The sequence below is a fragment of the Taudactylus pleione genome, unplaced genomic scaffold (assembly GCF_031769625.1).
Source record: "Taudactylus pleione unplaced genomic scaffold, aTauple2 ptg000019l, whole genome shotgun sequence".
Classification (NCBI taxonomy): domain Eukaryota; kingdom Metazoa; phylum Chordata; class Amphibia; order Anura; family Myobatrachidae; genus Taudactylus; species Taudactylus pleione.
In genome coordinates, this window is record NW_028284421.1 from 39446252 (window position 1) to 39473544 (window position 27293).

Consider the following 27293-nt stretch of genomic DNA (forward strand, 5'->3'; position numbering starts at 1 on the left):
GTCACAATACCGACAGTGGCATCACGATGGTTGGTATCCCGTCGGGTAAGTATACTTACCATCCCTTCTTGTAGCCTAACCCTCCCCACCTCGCACCCTAACCCTCCCCACTAGTTCCTGAACCTAAGTCTCCCTACTTCGTGCCTAAACCCCCCCCCCCCCCCAATCTATGGTGCCTAAGCCTAACAACCCCCCCCCAAACAACCTAACGCTAACCCCGCTACCTGCCCTACACCTAACTCTCCTACAGTTAACTGGACAGGCACCCTGGACTTACCTCGTTCGGGTACGGGTCCTCCTGGATTCCAGCGTCAGGATTAAGATAGGCATCGGAAGTTCGACGCCTGTCTTAACTCCCTTGTCGGGATTTCAGCGTTGATATACAGACCGCGATCGCCGGTCTCTTGACTACATCCCGTGTATACAGTGAAGACCAACAATGCACGCTCCCGTTTCTGTCGTCTGTACATGCAGGACAATCTGCTGATACTGATATTGTCAAGAATTGCCTGTTCAGAGATGTGGCAGGATGACTTCACTGAAAGATATTTCAGTGTGTACACCCAATATCGTTTGTCCTGCACTACAGAAAGTTCAAGTGAACTTTCTCACCAATATCACTCATACAGCACATCGTCTAGTGTGTATGAGCCTTAACTTTTTTTTATGTATATTTAAATAAAGGTTAAATTTTAACAAAAATACAGAAGAATGACCCCCAAAAGAGGTTACTTTCTAGTCTTTGCACTTTGCAGGGACCCCCTTTATGATTTCATTGTCATTTTCCTCGGGGGAGCACCACCAACTGTATGGTATCTTAGGGTGTTTTTTGCCCGCTGCACATAATTACTTTTGATTTTTGAATTATTTGCATGTTTGGTGCATGAGCACCCTCGTTCTCTAGAAGAAAGAGATAACCAAAAGCAATCTGTCAGCACTGAAAATGTGCAGCTGTAGTAACTAAAGAACACACACATACCAGTCAGAAATCAAAGCTAATACTTTCTAACAATATAAAAACTGCTAATACAAACTGACCACTGTAGCAGTGATTTCTTATCCATAAAATAGATACAGTAATATCAAAATGCTATAACCAGTAAATGTGTTAATAGGTTATATATTGAATTAAATAAAAATTGATGAAGCTGTTGTACTGAAGAAGTTATTAGTGGAATAGAAGACGGCAGGTAATATATATAATGATTCCAGTCAAGAGATCTACAGTAGAAAGGTTGACTGTGTCTACATAGACACCAGATGTTAGACAGGCAATGGGTCAACAGGGACAAAAGGTCGACACAAAAATGATCAACACTTTTTTTTTATTTTGTTAGGTTTAGGCACTTATCTGGAGGATAGGGTTAGGCACCAAGGGGAGGGTTAGGGTTAGAGAACAAATATGTCAACCATTTTTGTGTAAACATTTTGACCCTGTCGTCCTTCATCCAAGTCGACTTTTTCTATGTCGACCTTTTGTCCCTGACAACCTATTGCCTGTCTAATAACTGTTGTCTATCTAGACATTTGTCTATCTTTTTGTTGTAGTGACAGACAGAAGCTCCGATGTTATGCCGCTGCCAATATGTTATGTTCAGCGGACTTTATCGGCATTGGAGGAGAGAGGGGGTGGGCTCTGTGGTCACTTGCTATGATCCGGCCATTGAGCGGCAAATAATGTCCCCAGTGAGTTTAGGCAATGTTAGCCATACGATAAATGGGTCTGCGTGTTGCTAATGCTGATCCCCAGTGGTTCTCTGACAGCCGGACAAAGGGGCTTAAGTGCTTAGCGGTGCTGGTGGAGATAGAGGGCAAGCACCTATGGACTTCAACTCATTTCACCGTACATAGACTGCTTTCTAAAGAAACAGGTGCATCCTGTTTTTTTTCATTTGGCAATCCCAACTATTCAGCTGTGTTAGTGACATCCTTGGAACACTGCTGAGCATGCACTTTAAATAGTTAATGTGATTCTCCGGTAAGTAGTCGTTAATAGAACTGCCAAGTCACTGGCGCTATGATTGCGCGCTGCTGAAGGAGAAATTTGCTGTCTCCATATGTGCTTCACAGAAGTTACAGATCCACACACGGTGATGAAGCTTCACAAAGGTGAGAGACTGCACCTGTAGGAATGAGTACTTGTCTAATTTATTTAGTCACATGACTTTTATCAAATCTTTATCAAATTTCTTCAGTACAGCAGCTTCATGTCAATTTTTATTGAATGCAATATATAACCTATTAACCCATTTGCTGGTTATAGGATTTTGATAAGTGTAGATTACTGTATCTATTTTAAGGATAAGGGATCACTCCTACAGTGATTAGTTTGTATTAGCGTTTTTTGTATTATAGGAAATAAAATTTTTAACCTTAGATTTCTGAATTGTATGTGTTGTTTTTATTGAATTACCACAGCTGCACATGTTCAGTGCTAACTGATTTGCTTTTGGTTATAATTTTTGTTTTTTTTAAATATGTTGAAGAGATGTGGGTTTATTTTACTAAAGTGCGGGTTTATAGAAGTGGAGATGTTGCCCATGGCAATCAATCATATTCTACTTATCATTTACCTAGTACCTTCTTGAAGATAATAGCTAGAATTTGATTGGTTGCTATGAACAACATCTCCATGTCTATAAACCCGCACTTTAGTAAATATACTCCCAGCTCTCGCTTTTATAACGGAACATCATAAAATTGGCTGATAAGCAACTATCCCTTTCTTCCCAGTCTTTCCCACTGGTCTGGGACTTCTAAATGACTAAAGCTAGGTACATACTAAGTACGTACTAAAAGATTATTTGTCTAATCTGGCTGGTCTGCAATGAAAATCTGGTAATGTATGAAAGCAAATGACAATCGAACATTTGCTCCTAAATGCTGGAAAACGGTTAAAAATAAATGGTCATTCTAACACATCGGTTAGCGGATTTAGCCAATTTGTCTGAGCGACCATTTTTGGCTGTTATTGATTTGTATTTATTACACATAATGTTTGTCTTTTAACTCCAAATTCTTCTCTTTTTAAGGTTCTGCTGCAGGTTCTCATCATACTCACTGGGAATTACAACTTCTTTAACCTGCTGACTCTGGTTCTCTGCTTTTCTCTGCTGGATGACCAGCATTTCAAACCTGACCAGAAGGGAAAGAAAGCTCATCAGAAAGGTGACCACCTTGGCGCAGTTGCCTCCTTTCTTATTCACTATTCTCATTTACTGTGTACATTTATTTGTGTACATCCATTTCACTCTAATCCTGATCACAAACATTGTGGTAACGGACACATCCCCATATTGTGTGTTCCTAAGACAAAAGAGATGCCCAATAATAAAATGGCGACAATAGTTGTCAGGCATTTTGGCAAATGTGGTTGGAAGAGTACCGCTTTAGGTGTGTTTGTTAGGTCATCATACAACTGCACTAACATGCCACATATGTACCGGAAGTTGAACAACAGATGTGGCACCTCAATTGATCATTGTTCCTGACCGTACTAGAATCAGTCCTGTATAGACTACTTTACTATTTGTCAGTATTTTCATACATTTTGTAGTTAAGAATAGAACATTACCTATAAACAGTCTTTTATTACAACTCTGCTTCATATTTGTATTCCTTCAGCTTTTGTGTGTGCGTGAAAGCAGGGCTGTCTTAACAGCAGTGCGGGCCCTGGGCAAAGCAATGCACTGGGGCCCCTACTCACCCATTCACAGGACAAAAAATGTAAATGGTCAATAAAATTAAACATTTAGATTTAGTAGTACTTTCAACAAAATCAGTCAGACATTTGATTAAAAAAATAGAAAGGTTTGACTGACCCTGGCGCTCACTATGTATACTGTGTGTGGGTAATTGATAGGCTGCAGCTACCCAAAAAAGAAAAGTTGTGCGATCTTTCTAAAATGAATTATTTGTAAAACATAGGCGCTGGGGCGCTGGTGGTTGCTCCTGGTAACCAGAGGAGTGGAGTTAGAACTGAGAAGCCATCCCTTGTAGTCAAATCAAGTACATGCAACTTTATTGTCCCCACAAGTAAATAAATATACCACAGCAGCACTGGAGATAGGCAGTCGTGTCTCTCACACTGCACCGGGGCTTATTGTTCAGCCACAGCACAGCCCTTACCTTTGCGGTGCGGGTGGGTGTGTGCGCCTGTGGCCACCTCTCGAGGGCACCGTAGGCTGATAGCCCGGAGCTATCTCCGGCACCCCTGGAGCGGTGGGTGCCGGGTTGATTGTGTAAAAATGTGGTGCATTTGAAAGAATAAAAATATTGTCTTTTGCAATAGAACTACAGGTCCCAGCAAGCTTCCCCCGCATGCTGGTACTTGGAGAACCACAAGTACCAGCATGCAGGGCATTACGGGCCTGCTGTTATCTGTAGTTCACATGCAAAAAAAATTTTTTTTGAAAAAGGACAAGAAACACACACCATGGAAGTAAGTTTATCAAAACACACATGCACACTCACTATCTCACATACTCACCTATGTATCCCTAAAGCCAATCACGTCCCCTTCTCCAAGTAGATAATCCACGAGTACCTGTAAAAAAAAAAAAATCCATACTCTCCTCACCTCCTATGTGCGGATCAGTGCAGCAGAGTGCAGACAGACTGTTGGAGGCGGGGGGCGGAGCCAAATATCGGCCAGCCAGAGCATTAGAGTTGAGTGACTAGCAGACTGTAGAAGGCGGAGCCAAACATTGGCCAATCGGAGCCTGCAGACAGTGTGACAGACTGTGGGAAGCAGGGGGCGGAGCCAAACGCAAGCCAGCCGTAGCCTGGAGAAAGTGACAGTCTATCTGGTGGGGCGGAGCCAAACGCCGCGCTCATGGACGGAGGTGAGTAAAATATCATTGATTTACCAATTGGCCGCGGCTGCTGGGGGGGAGGGCTGGCGGATCCCTAGAAGCTTCGGCCCTTGAGCAACTGCCCAACAAGCCCAATGGAAGAGACAGCCCTGTGTGAAAGACCTTTTTATGCTATGGTATAAGTATTTCCACTGGCCAGGGAGTGCCAATACTTTGCTATGTAATTATAGTAAAACAAAAAAAACAGCTAAAATGTAACTTAAAAACTGTTACACCTAAGCACCATAAAATAATAACCTAGGCTCAAACCAGTGGTTCCCAAACTGTGTGCCATGGCTTGGTGGTCTAGCACCAAATCAAATTATTTATGGTCAATGTAATGTAAATATGTAGACAAACAGAAGCGCAAACCTGTCCGCCACCACATCCTAAGGTTGACAGGTAAGCACAATTTACTTAATTTTTTTTCTGAATTTCTCATTAACAAACTTTAAGCCTAGGGATGCCTTGAAAACAATGCTGATACTCTAGGGTGCCATGATTCAAAAAGTTTGGGAACCACTGGCTTAGACTATCAGCTTGTATTAGTCACCTTTATGTACTGACAATTAATGAGGGCAAAGAGGGATATATCATGTAATAATCAATAATTGTACAAAAGAATGACCAATTGCCCATATAACGGCTTACATAAGACTGAATTTGTACACATTATATTTCAAATACTTTAATGGAAATTGTGAAAATTTATCTTTTCTTAAATTAATATGTTCCTAAGCATACAAGATAAAATTGTTACTTGTTTAATGAGAAAAAGCACCAACACATCTCATTAAATAAAAATTAATTTGTCATTATACAGTTAATTTCCACTTAGAGGCTGATTCATTGCATTCAAAGCTGAACGCAGATTCCTGATTATCGAATGTGCAGAACGGGTCCTGCGTGATCGCACGCAGCCCCTTCTATGCCTCTGCCTGATTGACAGGCTGAGGCATTTAAGGGAAGGGGCGGGGACAGCCGGTGTTCCTGGAAACTGGTGTATCCGCCCTGTTTTCCGGGAGTAGCATCCACAGAGGCGGTTTCCTGGCCTAGCAAGCCGGGTAGCCTGAGTAAACTGAGAATTACTCAGCTGTCAGGCGGCCTGGCACCGTACACCATCGCGGTTATCCCCAACCTGTGACCTCAGTCGCAGTGCTGGGATCGCAAATGTAGCAGTGGGTGTCATATACCTCTTGCTGCATTTACAAGGACGGAATTGCAAAGCTGCTTGTGTGCGGCTTTTCAATTCCATCCTAAGCTGAGTCAGCCCCTTAATGCCCAGTTAATGTAATTATCCAGTTAATGTATCACTGCTTAATATATCATTCCCATTATTATTAGTGGTGGTGGTATATTTTATTTATAAAGCGCCACAAGGGTTCCATAGCACTGTACAAGGGATAAACCAGACAACCTGTTACAGAAGTACAAATAAATACAGACATTATGGAGGAAAGTGGTACTGCACAGACCATTAAGAGACTGCTAGCACAGAGATGCACTCATATTAGACTCCATATAAAGTACTTGACAAAATAAATTTGCAGATGCTAGACTACTGGAATGGTGCAGTTACAAGAGTTCTAGTAAGGGGAATCCGCATTTAAGTGTAATTTTTTGAGTAAGTTGGCATGCTGCTTTAACATGAAGCGGACATCCATTTTAAGTTTTTTATTTTATTTTCCCTCTCTGGGGGAGGCTGGTATGGCTGCCACTGCAAGGCACAGTCTCTGATTTGTACTGCAAATGTGTTGCAGAACTCAATCTCCTTACCGAAGATAGTGTCATCTGGTCTGAGTAAGAGCTTTCCCTCCTGGTAGAAGAAAGAGGGGGGGTTTGACCTGCTTAAAATCCTTATCGATTAGGGGCACACTTTACGTTCTAGTTCTCCTCTTATGTTTGATGACCTTGTTTTTTCCTCTGCTGTTCCTTCTCTTCTGTCATATGGGGTTGGTTGGTAAAGTAACTGACTTCCTGTTGGCAGACCGATATAGAGGAGAGGAGTATTCTGTCTTAATTTAGATATTTGAAGTGCTTGCCTTCCTGGATGATCCTCTATACCCTAGGTCTCCAGAGTCCTCAATGGTCTTGGGGAAAAGGTTGTAACGCAAGTATAAAAATACCATACTCCTCCCCCTTCTTGATTAGTTCCTCCTTTGTTCTATCCTTTCAGGATTGGCTAGAAATAACTCAATACAGGTTGAGTCTCCCATATCCAAAATGCTTGGGACCAGGGATGTTTTGGATATCGGAATATTCCGTGTTTTGGAATATTTGCATATCATAATGAGATCTCTTGGGAATGGGACCCAAATCTAAGCACAGAATGCATTTGTTTTATATACACCTTATACACACAGCCTTCAGGTAATTTTATACAATATTTTTAATATTTTTTTGCCTTAAACAAAGTTTGTGTACATTGAACCATCAAAAAGCAAAGGTTTCACTATTTCAATCATGCTAAAAAAAAATTCTGTATTTCGGAATATTCCGTATTTCGGAATATTTGGATATGGGAGACTCGACCTGTATCCCAATAGGCTGCAAATGTATAGAGGGGGGGAGCTTACTTTTTCCCTGTTTTAGTCATTAGACGCAAAGAAAAGTATTTAACAGAAGTATAAAAATCCAGTTTTTACTGTGCAGTATTGCAACTGAACCAACACTTGACCATAAAACAAAATGTACACCAATAAGTGTCTTACAGTACTATTTAAATGTTGCTTTCTCTATTTACAGGTCGTATATTCTCAATAAAATCTTTGGTTGTTCTCCTGGATCTCCTTGTTTATGGATTACTTGTTTTCTGGACTATAAAATACTTTGATCTTCAAATCAATTGGGAAAAGTATCATGTGGAAACTAAAACAGGTATGTGGCCCATTGAGCATTTCATATTGTGTTTGGCATTTATGTTTTAGTATAGTGCAGTTGAACTTTTACGTGGCTTTCTGTCTGCTGTGTGCCCCTTCCAGTTTGCTTCTGAAGGTCTGACTTTCTCAGTTGCTCTCTCCTTCTCCTTCTCCTCTCCTTTTGGGGACTATGAGAGCTCTTGATGTCATCAATGAGGAAGGTGGGGAAAGAGTACAATTTACTGTTCTGTGCTTTTATCATTTCACTGTGGTCTAAGAGCATCATACCTAGCTAGCTTTCCAGTATTTCACATAGCACTAGTGGACTCGCGGTCAGTCATGTTCCTTGCCTGGCGCAAGTTTTTACATTGCAAGCTTGTTCTTTGCTCCATATAGTCCTGGTTTCTACTGTCCATAGTGGTCCTTCAATAGTCATTCTACAAGCTAAAGCCCTGCCACTGGACTGGCGAGCATATACTGAGAAACTTCACTACCCAAATGGAAAACTTCCTCCCTCTTTGCCTTTTGTCCTTGGTATTTTCACTTTGGTCTTCTCTCAATCCTTAACCTTCACTCTTCCTTATTTCCTTTCTTCAGGCGTATGCATAAGGGGTTCCCAAGCTTTTTATGGAGTTGATTGCTATTTTGACCTCTTGCTGAGTCGGTCCTCAGATGAGTAGTCTTTTAGTATACTGACTTTAGGCCTGATTAATTACGGATCGCAATTGCAACAGCGTATGCAGATCGGCCGATGGTGCATACTGCGCATGCACCACAGTGCGCAGGCCAGGATTGCGATAGCACTGTGATCTCGCACCCACACAGAAAGACATCGCAGAGTGAGTAACAGGATGTCAGCGTTTGGAGGTGGTGACGAGGGAGTCCTCGGAGAAACGAAGGTATGTCTGTCCGTTTGAACGCTGTTTCCTTGACGTGCATAAAATAGCCTCTGCAACAGCATACGCAGCTTGAGTACTCAATGCGTGCGGGGAGACTTGCAATTTCTGAGACAGGCCAGACTTGCTGTAGTGATGGTCCAATGATACGCAGGAATGCGAGGTCTTATGGATGTGAGAAAGCGGTAGTGGGCGTCTCTATGCTGACTGAGCAGTTGCAAACAGCATATCTTCACAGCAGAACTGCGTGCGTAATCGCAGCTGCAATCTCAATAGCGATTCGTAATGAATCAGGCCCATTGTCTCCACATTTCCTTCATCTTATATAATACCTAACATTGATTCATCTATTTGTTAGCCAGAAAAGCAGATGTCCTTCTCAAATTGATGTACAGTAGTTTTTAGGAATACCCACATTCTTATCTTAATTAAACCACTAACAGGGATAAATGAGAACAAGTGTGAAAGTGAGCACATAAGAGAGAAACTACAGTTATACACAATAGAAAGAACCTTTATTGGTATTTGTCTAAAAGGAGCAGGACCTGGAGGACCGAACACCAACAGCAAAACTTTTCAATCCCGGGATGCTCTGGTCCTTCCTCCTATAGCCCACCTGCAGCCTGAGGGCAACACAGTTTTGTTGGTGTCCGGCAGGAGCTGGGTCACCATTTTTAACAGTGGGGCTGCTTTAAGTAGCCCATGCTTATTATTTTGATTTGTTTTTATTTCTAGTTATTTTACTACTGAACAGCAGTGCGAGACAGTCCTTTGGACGTCTGCACTGCTGCTCCATCACCCCTCCGCAGCGCCGTGACACCAGACCTTGGCTAGGTTCTCCCGGCACTACATTTTTTTTCTTTTCTGTTTTACACAGGGCTTCTTTTATTTATTTTTTTCCTTATTACCGCAGCAGCGCAGACTGGTCTCACTGATCCTGTCTGTGCTTCAGTGTCAATGACACAGATGCATGTAACACGGATCTCCCTGGTCCGTGCTACATGCATCTGTATCGTGTATGACATCGTTCTGTGTGCACACACGGAATGATGTGTGTCAAATTGTGCACGATAGGTCGAAATCTTTCTGCATTTTCAGTTGATCTACGATGACTATACATGACGCCGGGCACGCGCATTGGCATAGTGATCGTCCACACACGGCACTTTTTACACGATTGGTCGTTCCAATTGATCGAAAACTGCCAAATCGTTTAAAAAATCGCACCGTGTATGGGATTGTATGGCCCAGTACCCTTGTTAACTCTTTCTTCGAAGTCCATAGGGTGCACAGGGCACTCGCCCTGACGCACCTGGCTTCTATGGGTTTCTTCTCTTAGTCACTTGTTTCCTTCTCTGTGTGTGTGTGAGTGATTCTGCAGTGTACCAATCTTCCTTCTCTCCTATCCTGCTCCTGCCTTGGGATTGTTATCAAAACTGAGTTGCCTTCAGGGTGTGGGAGGGGTATAGAGGGAGCATCCTGGGATTGAAAAACTTTGCTGTTGGTGTCCGGTGTCCCACCTACACCCCATTGTCTCCCTGTGGACCATATGGACTTTGAAGATATATGTGTGTGTGTATACAATTTGAAAACAAACAGCAGCTCTCCGAGAATTGAGCAGTAATCAAAATGGTATATTTAAACAATAATCAAACAAACACAGGCTGACGTTTTGGGGCACACACGATAGTGTGTGCATGTATGTATATGTGATCATTATTTTAACTTGGTATTCACAGGACCTATATTTTCTGTTCCTATGTACAACACATGAAATGGGTTAAAGGTATGTTCAAAAACTCCTGGTTACCACCTTCTCTTCCCTGGAAAAGCATTCCTTTGCTCTTTTATGTTGCTGCTGATGTTGAGTATCTTCTTGTTCAGACGTGGTTGTTTTGGTCAGTTTCCTTCTTTTTTCAGTTATCTGCCTCTCCTATTACTGATTGCTATGTGCAAATGGTAGAATGTAGGGTTAGGAGGGATGGTGAAATGTAGGCCAAAGGAAATTTAGGGATATGAAGAATTAGTGAAATTTAGGCATAGTAGGGCTTTTGTTTTTTTAAATATTAATCTCATTCTTTGTATGAGTGGTGCTTAATCCTATGTTTAATCTAAGTCTCCCAGTAGCCTTTAGAGAAAAAAATGATCTCGAAGTAAGACATCATCATATTTCCCTCTCCTACAGCATTTACATACCATGACTTTCTGCAGTGGCTCCGCACCCTCACCTTTCCATCTATTTGGATAGCTGTTGCTTCTCTGGGTTGGGAGATTCTCAAAGGAATGTACAGGTGAGAATACAATTTGTGTATCATGGATTGAGTTCTTCCAATGTGTAACTAGCCTACTCTGTCTGTAAATTCAGAAACAAGTCACTGTAATACCTCAGTAAGGAAAGTAGAAGCTATACTACAGGGGTATTCAACATCAGTGACTGCTCTAGGGGTGGGCTAACAGGGCCGTCGCCCGGAGCGCCGGTCCTTAGAAGGCGCTACTGAGTCCCCAGGAGAAGATAAAAAAAACCTGCGCCGGTCCCTGCACTCCCCCGCTAGCCGCCGCAGGGAGGCTCCATTTGCCAGGCGCCCGCTGTGATTTGTTACCAGCAGGCACCCGGCTCCTTCCCTGCAGCAGCCGAAAGCTGGAGCCCACTCCTGAGCTCCGGCTTCTGGCTCCCGCAGAGAGCACTATGGGAGGGACGTCATGACGTCTCTCCCATAGATCTGTGGAGCGGTTGGACCGGATGGCAGCGGACGCAGGAGCGGGGCTTATGGTAAGTTTTTTGTGTTTGTATTTTAATTGTATTTTTTTATTTTTTTAGAAGCACTGGCACTGGGAGCACTACTACTATAGTGGACACGACTATAGGGGGCATTACTACTGGGGGCATTACTAATGGGATTACTATAGGGAACACTACTATTGGGGGCATTACTACTGGGGGCACTACTAACAGTCAGCGATACATATAGATCATTATTACATTTTCTCATTCACAGTGCTCAGTGCAGTAATCAGTTGCTCTTATTGAATTACTAATGGGGGCCTTATTACTGGGGGGATTACTATAGGGGGCATTACTAATGGGGACGCTACTACTGGGGGGATTTTTATAGGGGGCATTACTACTGGGGACACGACTATAGGGGGCATTACTACTGGGGGATTACTATAGGGGGCACTACTATAGGGGGCATTACCACTGGGGACACGACTATAGGGGGCATTACTAATGGGATTGCTATTGGGTAGATTCCTATAGGGGGCGTTACTACTGGGGTGGATTACTATAGGGGGCATTACCACGGGACACGACTATAGGGGGCACTACTAAAGGGGGCATTACCGCTGGGGACACGACTATAGGGTTCATTACCATGGGACACTACTATTGGGGGCATCACTACTATAGGGGGCATTATGTATCGGGGCATTACGACTGTGGGCACTACTATAGGGGGCCTTACCACTGGGGACACTACTATTGGGAGCATTTCCAATGGGATCACTACTATAGGGGGCATTACTACTGGGGGGGGTTACTATAGGGGGCACTACTAATGGTGACATTACCATTAGGGTCACTACCAATTGGGGCACTACTACTGGAGGCACTACTATAGGGGATATTACCAATGGGGGCACTATTACTGGGGGCATTACCACTACGGGCACTACTAATGGGGGCACTGCATGGGGTGCACCACTACTGGGGCTATTGTATAAGGGGCACCACTGCTGTGGGCATTGTATAAGGGGCACCACTGCTGTGGGCATTGTATAAGGGGCACCACTGCTGTGGGCATTGTATAAGGGGCACCACTGCTGTGGGCATTGTATAAGGGGCACCACTGCTGTGGGCATTGTATAAGGGGCACCACTGCTGTGGGCATTGTATAAGGGGCACTACTACTGTGCGCCTTGTGTATAAGGGGCAGTCATTTGGGCATTGTGTGAAAGGGGCACCACTGTGTGTCCTAACATGAATAAGCGACGACTGTGTGGCCTAATGTGAATTGAGGATAATGTATTATAAAGGGAATTACTGTGTGGCACAATGTATTATACAAGGCATTACTGCATGTGGCATAATGTATTATAAAGTCCATTACTGCGTGTGGCATAATGTATTATAGAGTGCATTACTGCGTGTGGCATAATGTGTTACAAAGGCCATTACTGTGTGACGCATAATATGATATAGGGCATTACTGTGTAAGACATACTGTGTAAGGCGCTTTACTGTGCATGGCAATTATTCGCCATTAGGGGAGAGCTTGGGGGAAACTGGGCACGCCCCACAGTGTGAAGAATTGGGGGTGTACCGCAGGGAGACCCCCCTCTCAGGAAGTGCGTGCGCTTTCGGCGCGCGAAGAGGATAGCCATCTGAAAAAATGTATTTCTTTATTTGGGATGGGGGGGCTGTAACTGGGAACTTTCGCCCTGAGCTCCACAATATCTAGAACTGGCCCTGTGTGTACATGATCTGCGTCCTATGCTGTGTATGTGTACACAGTTGCAGACAGCTGCGATGGCTCAGGTGGGTGTCTCCGTACAAGTCCCGGCCGCTGTGCCATTAGCGTATTTTCTCACATCCACAGCTGTGAAAAGCGCATCGGCATTAAAGTAAAACTCTGAATCAGGCCCTTAGACCTGGAGAGGCAGCACAGGTGAAAGAAGCCGAGAAGAAACACAAACAGAATGAGACATGAACACATATACGTCTGAGAAAGGACATGTTATTTACATGCAAATACCGGAAGATGGTGATGGTGACAGACACCAGCACTAGCAAATTGCTTGTGATTGTCTGATGAGGCTGATTACTGCTTTTATTACTGTCTCGGGCATAAATTATACTGTTGTTTGGGGGGTTTAGCATTTTTTTCCATCATGAGATGAAGAGTTGTTTCTACTGTGTTATGCTGGGCATACATTGCCAGATAAAATGATTGTCAGACTGACAAACATTTTATCTGGCAGCCTGATACCCAACAGTTATCACGGGAATACACTGGGGGGCATTTATAAAAAAATGACCAATGCCATCTGGGCTCACTGTTATCGCCCAAGATCGCATTGAAAAATGCGATTCTACCGTTGCCATGTTTCATCCGGCACCCGTGGGGCCAGGGGCTCTGAAAGTGCTCTAAGGGCTACCATTGCGGGAACCTTCCACTGGCTAAATTTGCGATTTGTATCCCATAGGCTACAGCAGGCTACTGCCATCTTCAGATGGCGTTAGCTGTGGGGGCCAATCTCCGGGAATTCATTGCATTCTGGAAGTTGGTAAATACGCCCGCATCGTATACCCCATCATTGCATCCCCCATAGAAACCTATGGCTGTTATAGCTGCCAGCGGGAATGGAGGGATCGCAGCAGGTCCCCCATATCGGAGATGTCTGCTGCGGTCCCTCTGTCATACATTCAGAGGATACTATATATTTGAGGAGACATTTCCCTATTTATTCCCTGTGAAGGAACAGATGAAATGACTGTCAGTTGGCCGTGGCTGGGCATGCACTGCTCAATGCGGCTGACATTCACTTTAAAATTATCAGATCAAACAGGCATGCTGGACAATCTGGCATGCCCGACCAATTGATATTTTTGAAACAACAATACGATACACAGGTCTGGCATAAATGAGGACAGAAATAAAAAAGTAAATAAACATTAAACAGGAGTTACAAGAGACCACACAAAAACATAATGTATAAATTAAAAGGAGAGACTAAGGTATACTTGCCTATACTCCCGGAAGTCGTGGGAGGCTCACGATTTTTCGGGTAAACCCCCACACCCCCGGAAGTGTAGGCAGATCTCCCGCATCCTGCCCACTTACTAATGAAGCGGGCAGGATGGGGAGATTTAATAGGGAATTTACACGTCTGCAAGGAGGGGCGGAGCTAAGTGGCGCATTTTGCATCATTTAGCTCTGCCCCCTCTTCGCAGGTTCGCGAATTGTTGACTTTTCCATGAAGGGGGCAGGGCCTAATCACGTCATCATTCAGGTACCGCCCATTTACCCCCGAACCCGCCTGTAGCGGTAGCTCTTGAGGCTGCTCCCGGAACGTATGTCTATAAGGTCGGTAAGTAGGTACTAAGGCAACCATACAACAGACAATCAAGAGTCAGCAAGTAATATTATACACATAGCCCACAAGTACCTAAACCCCATATGACATAATAGCAACAAGATGGGTGTCCGAAGGCACCACTCAGACCAGCACAACAGACAAACAAGCAATCATCTAAAGGTACGCACAAGAAGAATGAAAACAAAGCTCCAGCTTGTAAAGAGGATGAAAGTATTTTTTTTATAGAAATGAGAGAGAGCCTCAATAGGCGGATCCTACGAACAGCAGCGAGGATCTCTTAAACGGAGCCAGCAGGGAAGATGGCCGCTGCACACAGGAGGTCTGGACAGTGAGGCAGTCTCACATGGCACTGGAAGAAAACAGCCGCAGGTCAACAGCGAATCTCAGTAGTCAGCACACTGCCCAGAGAAACCAATCGCCGGGTGTAACCTCCAAGGTCAGTAGGAAAGCTGGCATGAGACCACGTGGTGTCAGGCTTCTGCAGCTGGTTGAGGCCCCAGAATGGAGCAGAGCAGCAGGGACTGTCACACTGTCACAGGAGCCGACATAATCACCCCCAGGGCAGCAGGAGATCAGATGCTGGTAAGAGTTTGAGGGAGTCCTCTGAAGGTGACAGGATGTATGTTCTTGATATACAGGCTGGGGAGAACCAAGAGGCCCTACTCCATGCCTGTCCAGGCCACGCCCCCTCACATGGCACATGTACAAGTGAGACTTTATTTCCTCATTTGCACGGATGGTTGTGTTGATATAAAGTAAAATCGTAAGGATGACGATGTAAAAGTCCCTTTGCTGGGAAATTATGTTTCTAGAAAAGAAAGGAAAATTGTTAAATAGGTCTGTGTTTTTTATAGCAATGTACAGAACACATGAACGGACTATATGAAGTAGACACTAAATGCACCAATAATATATAATAAATTCCAAGGATAGGTTGAGAAAATAATTACCCTACGAAAATATAAAACATTTTTGTATATAAGATATGTCAGAGTTCCTTTGCAACGCCCATTGTTGCACTCACTGGGGGTGATGCAGAGATGAACACAAATCCATTTTCAGAGTGCATCTTGTTTTCTCAGTGCACATGTTATGAAACTAAGGGCCCCATTTACAGAGACGTAACCCCCTTTAGCACTCGCTTATGAGGTTATGTCCTTCTTTCAGTATTTAACAAACAGCGATAGGCTGTCACAGTACTGCTTATGTCATCTATAGATGACGATAGCGATATGGACCCTATTGCAAGCAATGGGGAACCAGCAACAGCCTCCCAGGCATCAGTCAGTCCTTGCTGGGTGTAGGTGTAATGCACATGTGCAGACTGGACATCGTACAGGACATAACCGCATGTCACTGGCAGTGATAGTGGAGGATGCCGCAGAGGAGAGGGACGTCGCTGGACCTGTGGACTGTTGAATACCAAAGGCATATTCGTTAGTATCCCTGTAATACTAAACTAAATATGCTGCTGGTAATAAGGATTGTTATTAATTGGGGTCCTATGTGTACGCAACTGAGGTGTAGCAGAGCCGTACGCATCTCCCACATCTCCAGTTGCAACTGAGTAATCATAACTGGGGTGATGTTATGTGGGGTAAGTTCAAAGAGGATGTACTGACGGCATTGCAGGCTACGCAGAATTGCACCAAGGCTGGGGCTGGAGCAAGTGTGCACAGGTTATGAGGACAGCTATGCAATGGGTGGTCCAGCCACAGAGATGAGTGCAATGCTGCAGTTGGTGAGTATAGGCATTTAGTTCTGTGCACGCAATGCGGGAGCTATTATGGCCGACTTGCAATCAGTGCTGCATCTGCCCCAGTATGTGCAATTTATGAGACCCCAGACATAAAGTTAATAATTTCTTCTCTAAATAAAGAAAAGGACAACCTAAGGTATGTAAATGCACAATGTATGTAATGGCCATGATGTAGAAATGGCTATGAACATAATGTACACTGTATTACATGTAACATTAGCAAAAATGATCTTATGATTTCCTCGTTGGTTCTTTGGATGGAATGTAATTCATTATACAGGTCACCCAGATCTGCCACCTTCTGTCCACGTCTGGTGCTGCGGGTGGGTAGTTGTTCTGAAATAGCAGCAAGAATACACTTATTATACTGGGACACATTGTGTGTTATGTGCAGGCCAGAAAGACCAGGATGATGTTCTGCTGTATGTGTGCAATCCTGAGCTGTAAGTGCTTATTGTCAAATCTCATGCATGGTACACTTATTCCTATTTGTAACAGTGACTGTATAATATACACAGATCACATCACTGCTATAATGTCAGCCATTACTAATCTCACAGTGTATGTCTGGTAATCCATTTATAAAATGCACCATCATATTCTGCAGCCATATGATAAATTGTTGTACAAAGAAGCAGTGAGACATGAACCTATGTACTAATTGTGAAAGGGAGAGTGAGCTGTAAGGTGTGACTGAGCAGGAGGTATTGGGAATATGTATCAGATGCAGAAAGGAGGAAAACGGGTCACGGAGCGCATGGTGTTCTGCAGTCTGGCATTAAGGACTTAATTTTTTTAGTCTCAATATAGAAATCTTTATAACTGACAAATGTTATGAAAAACAATTATCCGTGGAGCACCCGCATTGGCTGTTACTAAAGTATCTGCAAGATTCTGAGTATAAAGCTGGGTACACACTATGCTGACTGTTCGGCCGGCCAGCCGGTTGGCAGACCAGCCGACTTGGTAAGTATGCCACATAGCATACACACTTAGTGACTGACCGATTGACCAATATGTCTGGTCACAGGGACCACTGGTGCTGTCACTGTTGCTGGTTCCAGTGCCCAGCATATGGGAGAACAGTCACCCATACACAATATATCTTAAAGATATATCTCACCTGCTGTGCTGCGCGGCTGATGCACTATATCTTAAAGTTGTTCATAGTAATATCAGGTGTACAAAATGGCCGACGGTCTGGACAATTTGTTGTTAGTCGGCTGAGCAAACAATCTATAGTGGCCACTGTGTACACACATTACACGGCTCAGCAGGAGCCTCCTGGTAGTGTGATTTTAAAACAACACGCTGACTGTCTGAACTGTGTGAATGAGCATGGAGCGTGCCATGATATCTGCCACACACACCATTATTATGCCAATGTGGCCAGGCAGTGTGTTGTCTTCAGTTACCGGCATGTGCAAGACTTCAGAGCATTTGCCAAACCTTGTGAACACCAAACTTTGGGGAAATAATGGAATGAGTTATAACTTCAGATATTGCACCCATACTAAATTCTGTGACAGAATAATTTCTCTATTGAAAAGTGTCTAGGTCAGGAGAATAACTTTAAGCAAGTGGATTTCTGTGTATGAACTCTTACCTCCATTCCCAGAAGGTTCCTGCAGCCCGGGGTCAGCGCACTCACTCTCTCCCATTTTCTGCTGGCCGCGCATCTGTTGGTCATACAGTTCTTTATGTCAAATTGCAGCAAACGTAAAGCACTTACAGTACATAAATGTAAACACAAATGCAATAGGCTTCATGACCTTGAAAAGACTTTGGAGTCTAGTTAACGACACAAAATCGGCAACATTTTTTGGCTTTTCTTGCTGAATGTTGCACCAGAGATTGCACAATATTTACAAAAGCATAACCTGCCAGGACAAGAATAGCAAAAAAGAACTGTTCCGGCTCGGAGAAACCTCACAGGCTGTTGTCTCTCTTTGCTGTCTTACACAAATGTGAAAGCCTGCAACATATACTTGTAGCCCAGTACATGCGCAAATCAGGAAGTGATCCATTAGAGCGTTGCAATGTGGGAGACAGCGGAGAACTATCTTTTCTCTGCACCAGTGCGAGCGCTCATAGCGCCATCTAGAGATGGCAACAAGTATTGAACCAATGCTTCTCTCATTATAAATACTGCACCTGCAAAGCCACTATTTCTATCTATGGCGGCTGCAGGAATCAGACAGTAGGATAAATCTGTGAGTTCTCTGCTCCTTTCTCTTTACTACAGACAAAGAACTCCCAATATATTGCTTTCTACAGCTGCCGTCTGATCCTGCTGCCCAGACAGAGCAGAAAGACTGAATTTTGCTCTATGTAACAAACTGAAAAATTATCAGGTCGGCACTGGGAGTATGGGGTGCGGTGGAGGTGGGTGGGTCTGGGGGCAGGGTGACGTATCATCATAGCATGGCCCCTCTATGCAATTTACCAGCATTGTGAAGCGGTGGGTGGAACCACGATTGACGAGATTCAACGTGAATTGCGTCATCGGCTGTCTGTGCCGCCCACTACACTTGGGAAGGAGACAACCTTGGCTGGGTGGTCCCAGCCTCTGGGAGAATTGCCCACTTCTCCAGGTGGCCAGAAGCGCCACCAAATTTTGAGGAGCCTCCCGGCCCTTCCAGGAGGGTAGGCAAGTATGGTACAAGTATGGGCTTCAGATACTGTCATTTTGATTTACTGCAGACTGGAGCAGACAGACAAATGTTAGACATAAGTGCCTGTCACTACCACTCAGCAATAAATGGTCACTTGAAGCAATGATCACTCATTGAACACAGTCAAGTGCATCGGAACAGGGTGGGGGGGAGCAAGGGTGCAGCAACCGCGGACTGTCGGGCTGTGCAATAGGCTGCACGGCCCCTGCACCGCACGATGGAGGAGGTGTAATGTGCGTCTTTAAGTTAAAACACCACACATTACACCACCTCCTTCTCCATGCGGTGCAGGGGTTGTGCAGCCTATTGTGAAGCGCAGCCCCTGACCGTGCACGACCGCTGCTACAGTGAGTCCCTGGGCTCTCTATGTGGCGTGCGCCTAGGTAAGAGGGAGGGACGGGAGGGGAGGGAACATAAAATCGCTCCGATGCCCCTGAGCATAGCATATGCCCGTGTAACATGGATCAATAGCATGCTATGGAATATTAGCTCACCTCTCCCAGTTCTTCATGTTGGTCATGTTGTTGCATCATAGATCTTTTTAAAATACTGGGGCATTTGATAGCAAACTCTAATGCATCAAACCAGCAGCTTCCTAATATAAAGAGAATGAAGTCATTATAAGAATGCATACAAGTGATAAAGTGCTGGAAGTGCCCAGGAACCACAAACGTACACTCACCCCTGAGCACACATAAGGCTGGTGATCATGGGCGTATTTATAATGGGTGTGCGGTGCATACGGCCCCTGGGCCATTATGCTTGCGATGAGTGGCGGGGTGCATCGCAGGTATCCCGCACCCCATGTGATTTATTAATAAGGGCCCTGTAAACCAATTATTATTATTAAGTATGTCTTGTGTGGTTTCAGATATGTAACTAAAATTTCATGGCGAGTTTAAAACTAAATTATCACTTCTGATCATTTTAGTATAATAAATAGACCCCTATTCATGATGTTAATAGATCCCTTAGGGTCTATTACTAGTGTATGGGGACAGCCGGCCATTCCGCAAGAGGAAGGTAAGCAGGAGATATCTGTGATATGATGAATGGCCCAAATACTTAATTTCTACAACTGCAGGTAAAAATTTGCATTTTCACCTGCTTTTGTAGAAATTAAGTGATAATGAATAGACCCTAAAGTCACTTGATTTGCACATTTTGTATAAGTCCACGTCCTTTCTTTCCATCAAATTTAGGATTGGGAATAAACGTCTGGTTGCTATTCCTCAGTTAATTACTGCTGCCCTATACGTGGCTGCCACAAAGGGCCTGATTTTGGGTAGGACACTGCAGCTCCCATGTGTTCATCTTTGCAGGTATTACTTCTGTGACTTTATGCCAATGCCGCTACATGACCTTCCCTGGTGTACTTCCATGTGCCTGCATGTGCCATCACTGAGACTCCCAGTCTGAACACTGCTTGCTGCGTCTTTATACTCAACCATCGGTCGCACCATGGAAACTTGCACCAGCCCCACCAGGTACAGATTGTCTATCAGAGTTTGGCCTCCAATGGGAATGATTGTGATTCAGTGACACGCCCATAAGATGGACCATCTCTGTGTGTGTCCAGTCAGCCACCTCCAAACATACCTGCCGACTTCTTAGTTTCCCTTCCCGGGAGAACCCAGGGGAGGAGAAGCAAGTGGGCTGTGTTGGGGGTGGGGGCAGCCAGGTTACACCATTAAGCTCCGTCCCCTCGTTGAGATTCGCTGTGAACACCACATAATTTAATTAGGGGGCAGGGCCAAATTACAAAATTCCCATAGGATCGCGTCATTAGTCCCCGCCACTTGTGGACAGACCTGCCGATCCTGGTAATATTCTCCCCATTCTGCCCACTGCACTAGGAAGTGGGCGGAATGCGGGAGAAGTGCCTACACTTCCAGGGAGTGTGGGGGCTACCCTTAAAATCGTGAGCCTCCTGCAGGTCCCGGGAGGGTAGACAAGTATGCCTCCCAGTCACCACACAGAAATGCCCAATACATTTTCAAACCTATCCCACTTCCCCATAGGAACATAACAGCTTACCATTCCATTCTGTTGGTGCCCGAATGATCAGGTAGTGAACTGGGAGAGGTAGTGTAAAGGATGGAATTGTTTCACCATTAGGCCCCTAAAAATCAGATATAATTATTCGTAGGTAATAGTCAATATATTAAGCCAACCACACATACATCATTCATACTACTGTGAATCCTATGATTTATACAATAGATCTTGTAAAATGTATATTTGCTAAGCCAGCATGCATTACAATGTTACATGATCCTTAACATATTTCTATCAGTAGTTGTAATGTCTTACAAATGTAATAGTGTACAAAGCTCTGCTTACCGTAACACCCCATATAGATTGCTTAGAGGGATGGCGGAGTTTGAAGCTGAATCCATTCTTCTGTGATGGCCACTCACTAATATCACATGGTGTCAGGTGGATGGTGCCAACCCATTGCTGTAAATTGGGGGACTTGTACAGAAGCAGCACTCCTGGTCTTGGGATGCACCAAAGCTTCATCCAGCCTTTGAATGTTCCTCGAATCTAGATGAAAACATACAATCTTTAACTTTAACTAATGTGAGGATATCAAAATCTAAGTCACCAAGCCCAAAATAGGTGTAACTGGATTGACTTTACTCTGTGTGGAAAAATACATCATCTAGACTAAGCTCAAAGCAGCCAATGTTTCTGCAGGATAGTATAAATCTGGCTAAAAGTAACTGTACTGCAGTCATAGTATTTATTAATTACACACATATTTTGTAGTTATTTTACAGAGGCTATTTCAGTCATTCACATCAGTACCTGCCCCAGCCGAGCTTACAATCTATATTCCCTACCACATAGTAACACACACAGGGCTTCATTTATTATCAAAAGCCAGTTAACCTACCAGTACTGTACGTACAACATTCCCCAACATACACTAAACCTACATCCATCTGCACCAAACCTGCACACACACAGATGCAGATGGATGGTCTGTGCAACTTATGTCCGTAGAACAGAAGGTTTGTTTAATGCGGATTCCTCATATAATTTTTGGTATCTGTGCACTTCAAGCTTATGGCACCAAACAGCTATTCTATCTGGGATAGTGAGTAGATGATACCGGGAGGGTGTCACAATGCTGCTTGCTAGAAAAGTGCCATTTACACTAACCCATGATCTAGAGATTAAATTTATTGATGTAGTGAAACCACTACACTTCCCCGTTCTAATAGTGTATAAGATAATGTAATTAGATAACACTAGCTGCAAGTAAAGGATCTAGTTAGGACCCTGAAGGGATATGGAAAAGCTAAAATTCTTTATTTACTGCGCTTAGTGGTATAAAGTAATCATATTAAATTCTCAATAGATATATCAGTGTTTGCTTTCTATTTAGACACAGGAGGCTAGTATATAATGACACAAAATAGGTTTAATCCAATGGCTTCTTACTGCCAGCAGTACTGTCACTGTTATATGATCAGATGTGACAGAGATCTGATCATATGACACAGTGACAGTACTGCTGGCAGTAAGCAGCCGGTATAATAATAATCTATCTACACATGTACCCCAGTCTGAGATGAATCACTCGGTGATACCCAGTTTTCCCCAAACACTATCTGGTCATCAAGAAACAAGAACTGTACAGTCACATTAAGTAATTGAAGCTCCCATTATTTTGGACACAATGTATATTTCTCCTTCATCCACTAGGGGACACTGGAGCTTCATGACAGTGGGGTATAGACGGTGGGTTGAGTTGAGCCTGGCACTTTAAAAATCTACAAGTGTGACTGGCTCCTCCCCCTCTATGCCCCATCAACCCCAGTTTTTAGAATGTGCCCGAGTAGAGCCGGTGCACAGGGGCTGTCTCCAGCCCTTAAATTAATTTTTATATGATTTGTAAAAGAATCAAGCAAGAGGACAGGCAGACTGTTAGCTGTGACAGTCTGCCTGCATCGTGGGAGCCGCCAGAGAGGGGACCACACGGCTACTGCAGCCTGTGTCCGGTCACCCTATGGAGGGGAGGCTGCTTTAGGCAGTTAGGAGTCATCAGACTCAGCGGGGCCCGCCACAGCTACCACTGGCTTGTGTCCGGGTCCCCGCTCTCCCCTCACTGCCCAGCGCTCTGGCCGCAGCAGCTCGGTGAGTAGCACACCTCTCCTGACTAGCAGGAGAGGTGAAAATAACTGCTGGGTCTGAAAACAGCGCGCGGCTGTCAGCCCCGCTGTCAGTTGCCACGCTGGTGTTGTGATAGAACACCGGCGCTGGCTGTTAGGTAGGCGCGCTCACAGCGGTCCTGCCTCTGCGTGCCGGTGCTTGTGTAAAAGGCACCGGCACGGTTATCACTGGGGCGGTCGTGCCGCTTGCCCCCGCTGTTAGTGCGGGGACAGAACGTCCCACTGTATAAGTGTATGCCGCGCGCATACAAAGCGGCGGCCATTAGGGGAGGAGCTTATGGGTCCCTCCTCCTCTTCCTCCTTCACTGCCTGGGCTAGTTTGGCGCGCTCTGAACGGGAGTGGCGCCTCAGACTGCAGGCACTGAGCGGAGGGGGAGAGGAGCAGATGAGAGCATCTACAGGGGGTCTGTAAATACAGAGGGTGGTTTTTAACTACTTTCTGGTCCTATTGATTGCTCCTCCCTTATATGCCTGTCTGCCCCTGTTACTGAGTTGCATTTTCTTGAAATTCTGCTCCTCTTATACCGCTCTGCATGCAATTTGAGTAGCATTATTATTGAAATTCTGCTCCTCCCTTATTGCTCTGTCTGCTCCCATACTTGAGTAGCATTATTATTGTAATTCTGCTTCTCCCTATACTCCTTCTGCATTCCTGAATTGTATGTGGTGCTTGTCTGTGAGTACATGATGACATCCAGGACAGAAAAAACTGCATCACAAAAGCTGTTTGCCTGCACTAAGTGCAGGAAGAAGTTTACCCATGCTCGCTCCGAAGGGTCTTCCCTGTGCGAGACATGTGAAGCAGACAGTGCTAACACGCAGTCTGTCACTCCCTCCTTCATAAATAGTTTGGCCGGGGTCATGGCGGACCTTTCTTCTGAATTAGCCGCTTCCCGTAGGGAACGGGAGTCTGCCAGAGATCTACCTGGCACATCTCACCCTTCTTTCTAGCAGAACCAGCGTGGGCTCAGAATTTAGTCCGCTCGGTGAATAGCCTTGCTCAAGCGATGGGTTCTGCGTCTAAAGCTCCTGAAGCTACGGTAAGTCGCTCATCTAAAAAGAGGGCTCTTCCGGCGGTTCTCCTGTCGGATGAGGATTCGGCAGCGGATCACTCGTCTCAGGAGGAAGGGGAGATGCTGGACGAATCAGACGTAGAGACTTACTCACAAGAACCTGAGGCATTGCAAGGTATTGACGCACTCATTCTAGCGGTAAGGGAAGTTCTTAAGATTTCTGGCCAGGAAGCTCCAGAATCGTTAGAAGACTCCTTATTTGCCAGGTCACAGAAGATGGCCGTCACATTCCCTGTTTCTCTCCAGTTGGATGAACAGATGACGGCAGCCTGGCAGAATCCGGACCGTAAATTCCAGATTCCTAAGCGTTTCTTCTCTCTTTACCCATTTCCTGCGGAAAATAGGAAGAGGTGGGAGACCCCGCCACCTGTGGATTCTTCGGTTTCTCGGTTGTCAAAGAAGACCACGTTACCTGTTCCAGGAGCTACTACATTGAAGGAAACCTCAGAGCGGAGATTAGAAACCACTTTGAAATCCATTTATACGGCCGCAGGTGCACTTCTCCGCCCGGCCTTGGTAGGATCTTGGGTCAACAAGGCTGTGGAAAAGTGGGCGGAACAATTGACTGAGGGTCTTAGATCCAGCACTCCGCGAGCAGATCTGATTACCTTGGCAGAACATATTCAGGAGTCTGCTGTATACTTAGGAGACGCCTCCAGAGATATCGGCCAGGTAGGCGCTAGGATTTCTGCTTCGGCGGTCTCTGCTCGCCGGGCACTTTGGCTTCGTGCCTGGCAAGCGGATGCGGAGTCAAAAAGAGCAGTGGAAGCTCTTCCTTTCACAGGCGATATTTTATTTGGTCCAGAGCTGGACAAATGGATTTCGCTGGCCACTGGAGGTAAGAGTACTTTTCTACCTTCATCAGCACCTCCTCCGCGTCGCTCGTTTAGGGGACCTTCCTTTCGTTCCTTTCGAGCATCGGCAAGATTTCAGGGACGATTGCGAGGTTCGTCTTCAGCGGGGCGAGGAGGCCGTACTAGAGGACGTCAAGCAAATATTGGCCGCCGTCCAGATCCCAAGCCAGCAGACAAGCCTGTGGCATGACGGGCTCCCATCCCATCTCGGAAATCCGAAGGTGGGGGCACGCCTCCAGCGTTTCTCGGAGGTTTGGAGACTGACTTCTCCAGACACTTGGGTTCGAAATCTGGTATCTCAGGGGTACAAGATCGAGTTCGCTTTCACTCCTCCTCGGCGTTATTTTACAACAGGTTTGCCCGTCGATCCCTTGAAGCAACTAATTTTGCGTCAAGCGATCGAGAAACTTTTGCTGGCCGAGGTCCTTGTGGCGGTTCCCACTGCACAAAGGCAACAAGGGTTTTACTCAAACCTTTTTGTGGTTCCGAAACCAGATGGGTCAGTCAGACCCATTTTGAATCTGAAATCATTGAACCAGTATCTTTCATTTCACAGGTTCAAGATGGAATCTCTCCATTCTGTCATTGCAGGACTAGAGGCAGAAGAGTTTCTGGTGTCGATAGATATCAAGGACGCCTATCTGCATGTCCCAATTTGGGTTCCTCACCAGGCTTTCCTCAGATTTGCCATCAGGGAAGCTCATTTCCAGTTTCAGGCCCTGCCATTCGGTCTCTCGTCAGCTCCCAGGGTATTCACCAAAGTGATGGCCGTCATGGTGTCTCACTTGCGCTCTCGGGGGGTGACGATAGTTCCGTACCTAGACGATTTACTCATCAAGGCTCCGACGGCAGAAGTCCTTTTACACCAAGTGTCCCTTACACATCAGATTCTCATTCAACATGGATGGATTGTGAACTTCCAGAAGTCTCAGTTGATGCCGTCCCAGAGACTTCAGTTCCTAGGAATGATTCTAGACACTGTTCTGCTTCGTATATTCTTGCCAAGGGACAAGGCCATAGCCATACAGGAGCTGGTTCGTCTAGTGCTCAGACCCAGGAAAGTATCTGTGCATCTTTGCATACGTCTCCTGGGGAAAATGGTGGCTTCCTTCGAGGCCATCCAATTCGGCAGATTTCACTCCAGAATATTTCAACTGGATCTTCTGTCTCAGTGGTCCGTGTCCCACCTACAGATGCATCGGCTGGTGCGTCTGTCTCCCCGGACCCGCATATCCTTGCTCTGGTGGCTTCGGACGGAGCATCTGTTAGCGGGTCGCCGCTTCGGAATTTGGAATTGGACCTTGGTCACCACGGACGCCAGCCTCCGCGGATGGGGAGCGGTGGTTCTGGACAATCACTTCCAGGGGCTTTGGTCGCAGCAGGAGTCCCTCTTACCAATCAATGTTCTCGAACTGCGGGCAGTCTACAGAGCTTTGATACAGGCTGCTCCTCTGTTACGAGGACTTCCGGTTCGGATACAATCAGACAACGCCACGGCAGTGGCATACATAAATCGCCAAGGGGGAACCCGCAGTCGGATGGCAATGAGAGAAGCCAGTCGCATCCTTCTGTGGGCAGAAAGACACGTAGAGGTCATTTCATCAGTGTTTATTCCGGGGGTCGACAACTGGGAAGCGGACTACCTCAGTCGTCAGGATCTTCATCCCGGGGAGTGGTCCCTTCATCCCGAGGTCTTTCATCAACTGGTTTGCAGATGGGGGAAGCCACAGATAGACCTGATGGCATCTCGGATAAATCATCAACTACCCCTTTACTGCTCCAGGACCATGGATCCGGCAGCGGTGGGAGCGGATGCTTTACTGATCCCTTGGCCGTACAGCCTTGTGTACCTGTTCCCACCGTTTCCGCTCCTCCCTCGGATTCTCAAGCGGATCAAACGAGAGTCGTCCACCGTCATCCTAGTGGCTCCGGATTGGCCTCGTCGGGTTTGGTACTCCGATCTTTTATTCCTTCTGGCAGACGAACCTTGGCATCTTCCGCTACGATCGGACCTTCTACAACAGGGTCCATGTGTGTACCCGGAT

The 27293-nt window shown here is 45.3% G+C and overlaps 1 protein-coding gene across 1 annotated transcript in view; it reads left to right on the forward strand.

The window, feature by feature from the left end:
* LMF2 (lipase maturation factor 2) overlaps positions 1 to 27293 on the forward strand; it is a 129998-nt gene that overhangs the window by 53148 nt on the left and 49557 nt on the right. Inside the window, exons 6-8 of the mRNA XM_088447255.1 lie at positions 3033 to 3168; positions 7599 to 7730; positions 10793 to 10898. Coding sequence (XP_088303381.1) covers positions 3033 to 3168; positions 7599 to 7730; positions 10793 to 10898 — 374 coding nt within the window. The remainder of the gene's footprint in view (positions 1 to 3032; positions 3169 to 7598; positions 7731 to 10792; positions 10899 to 27293) is intronic.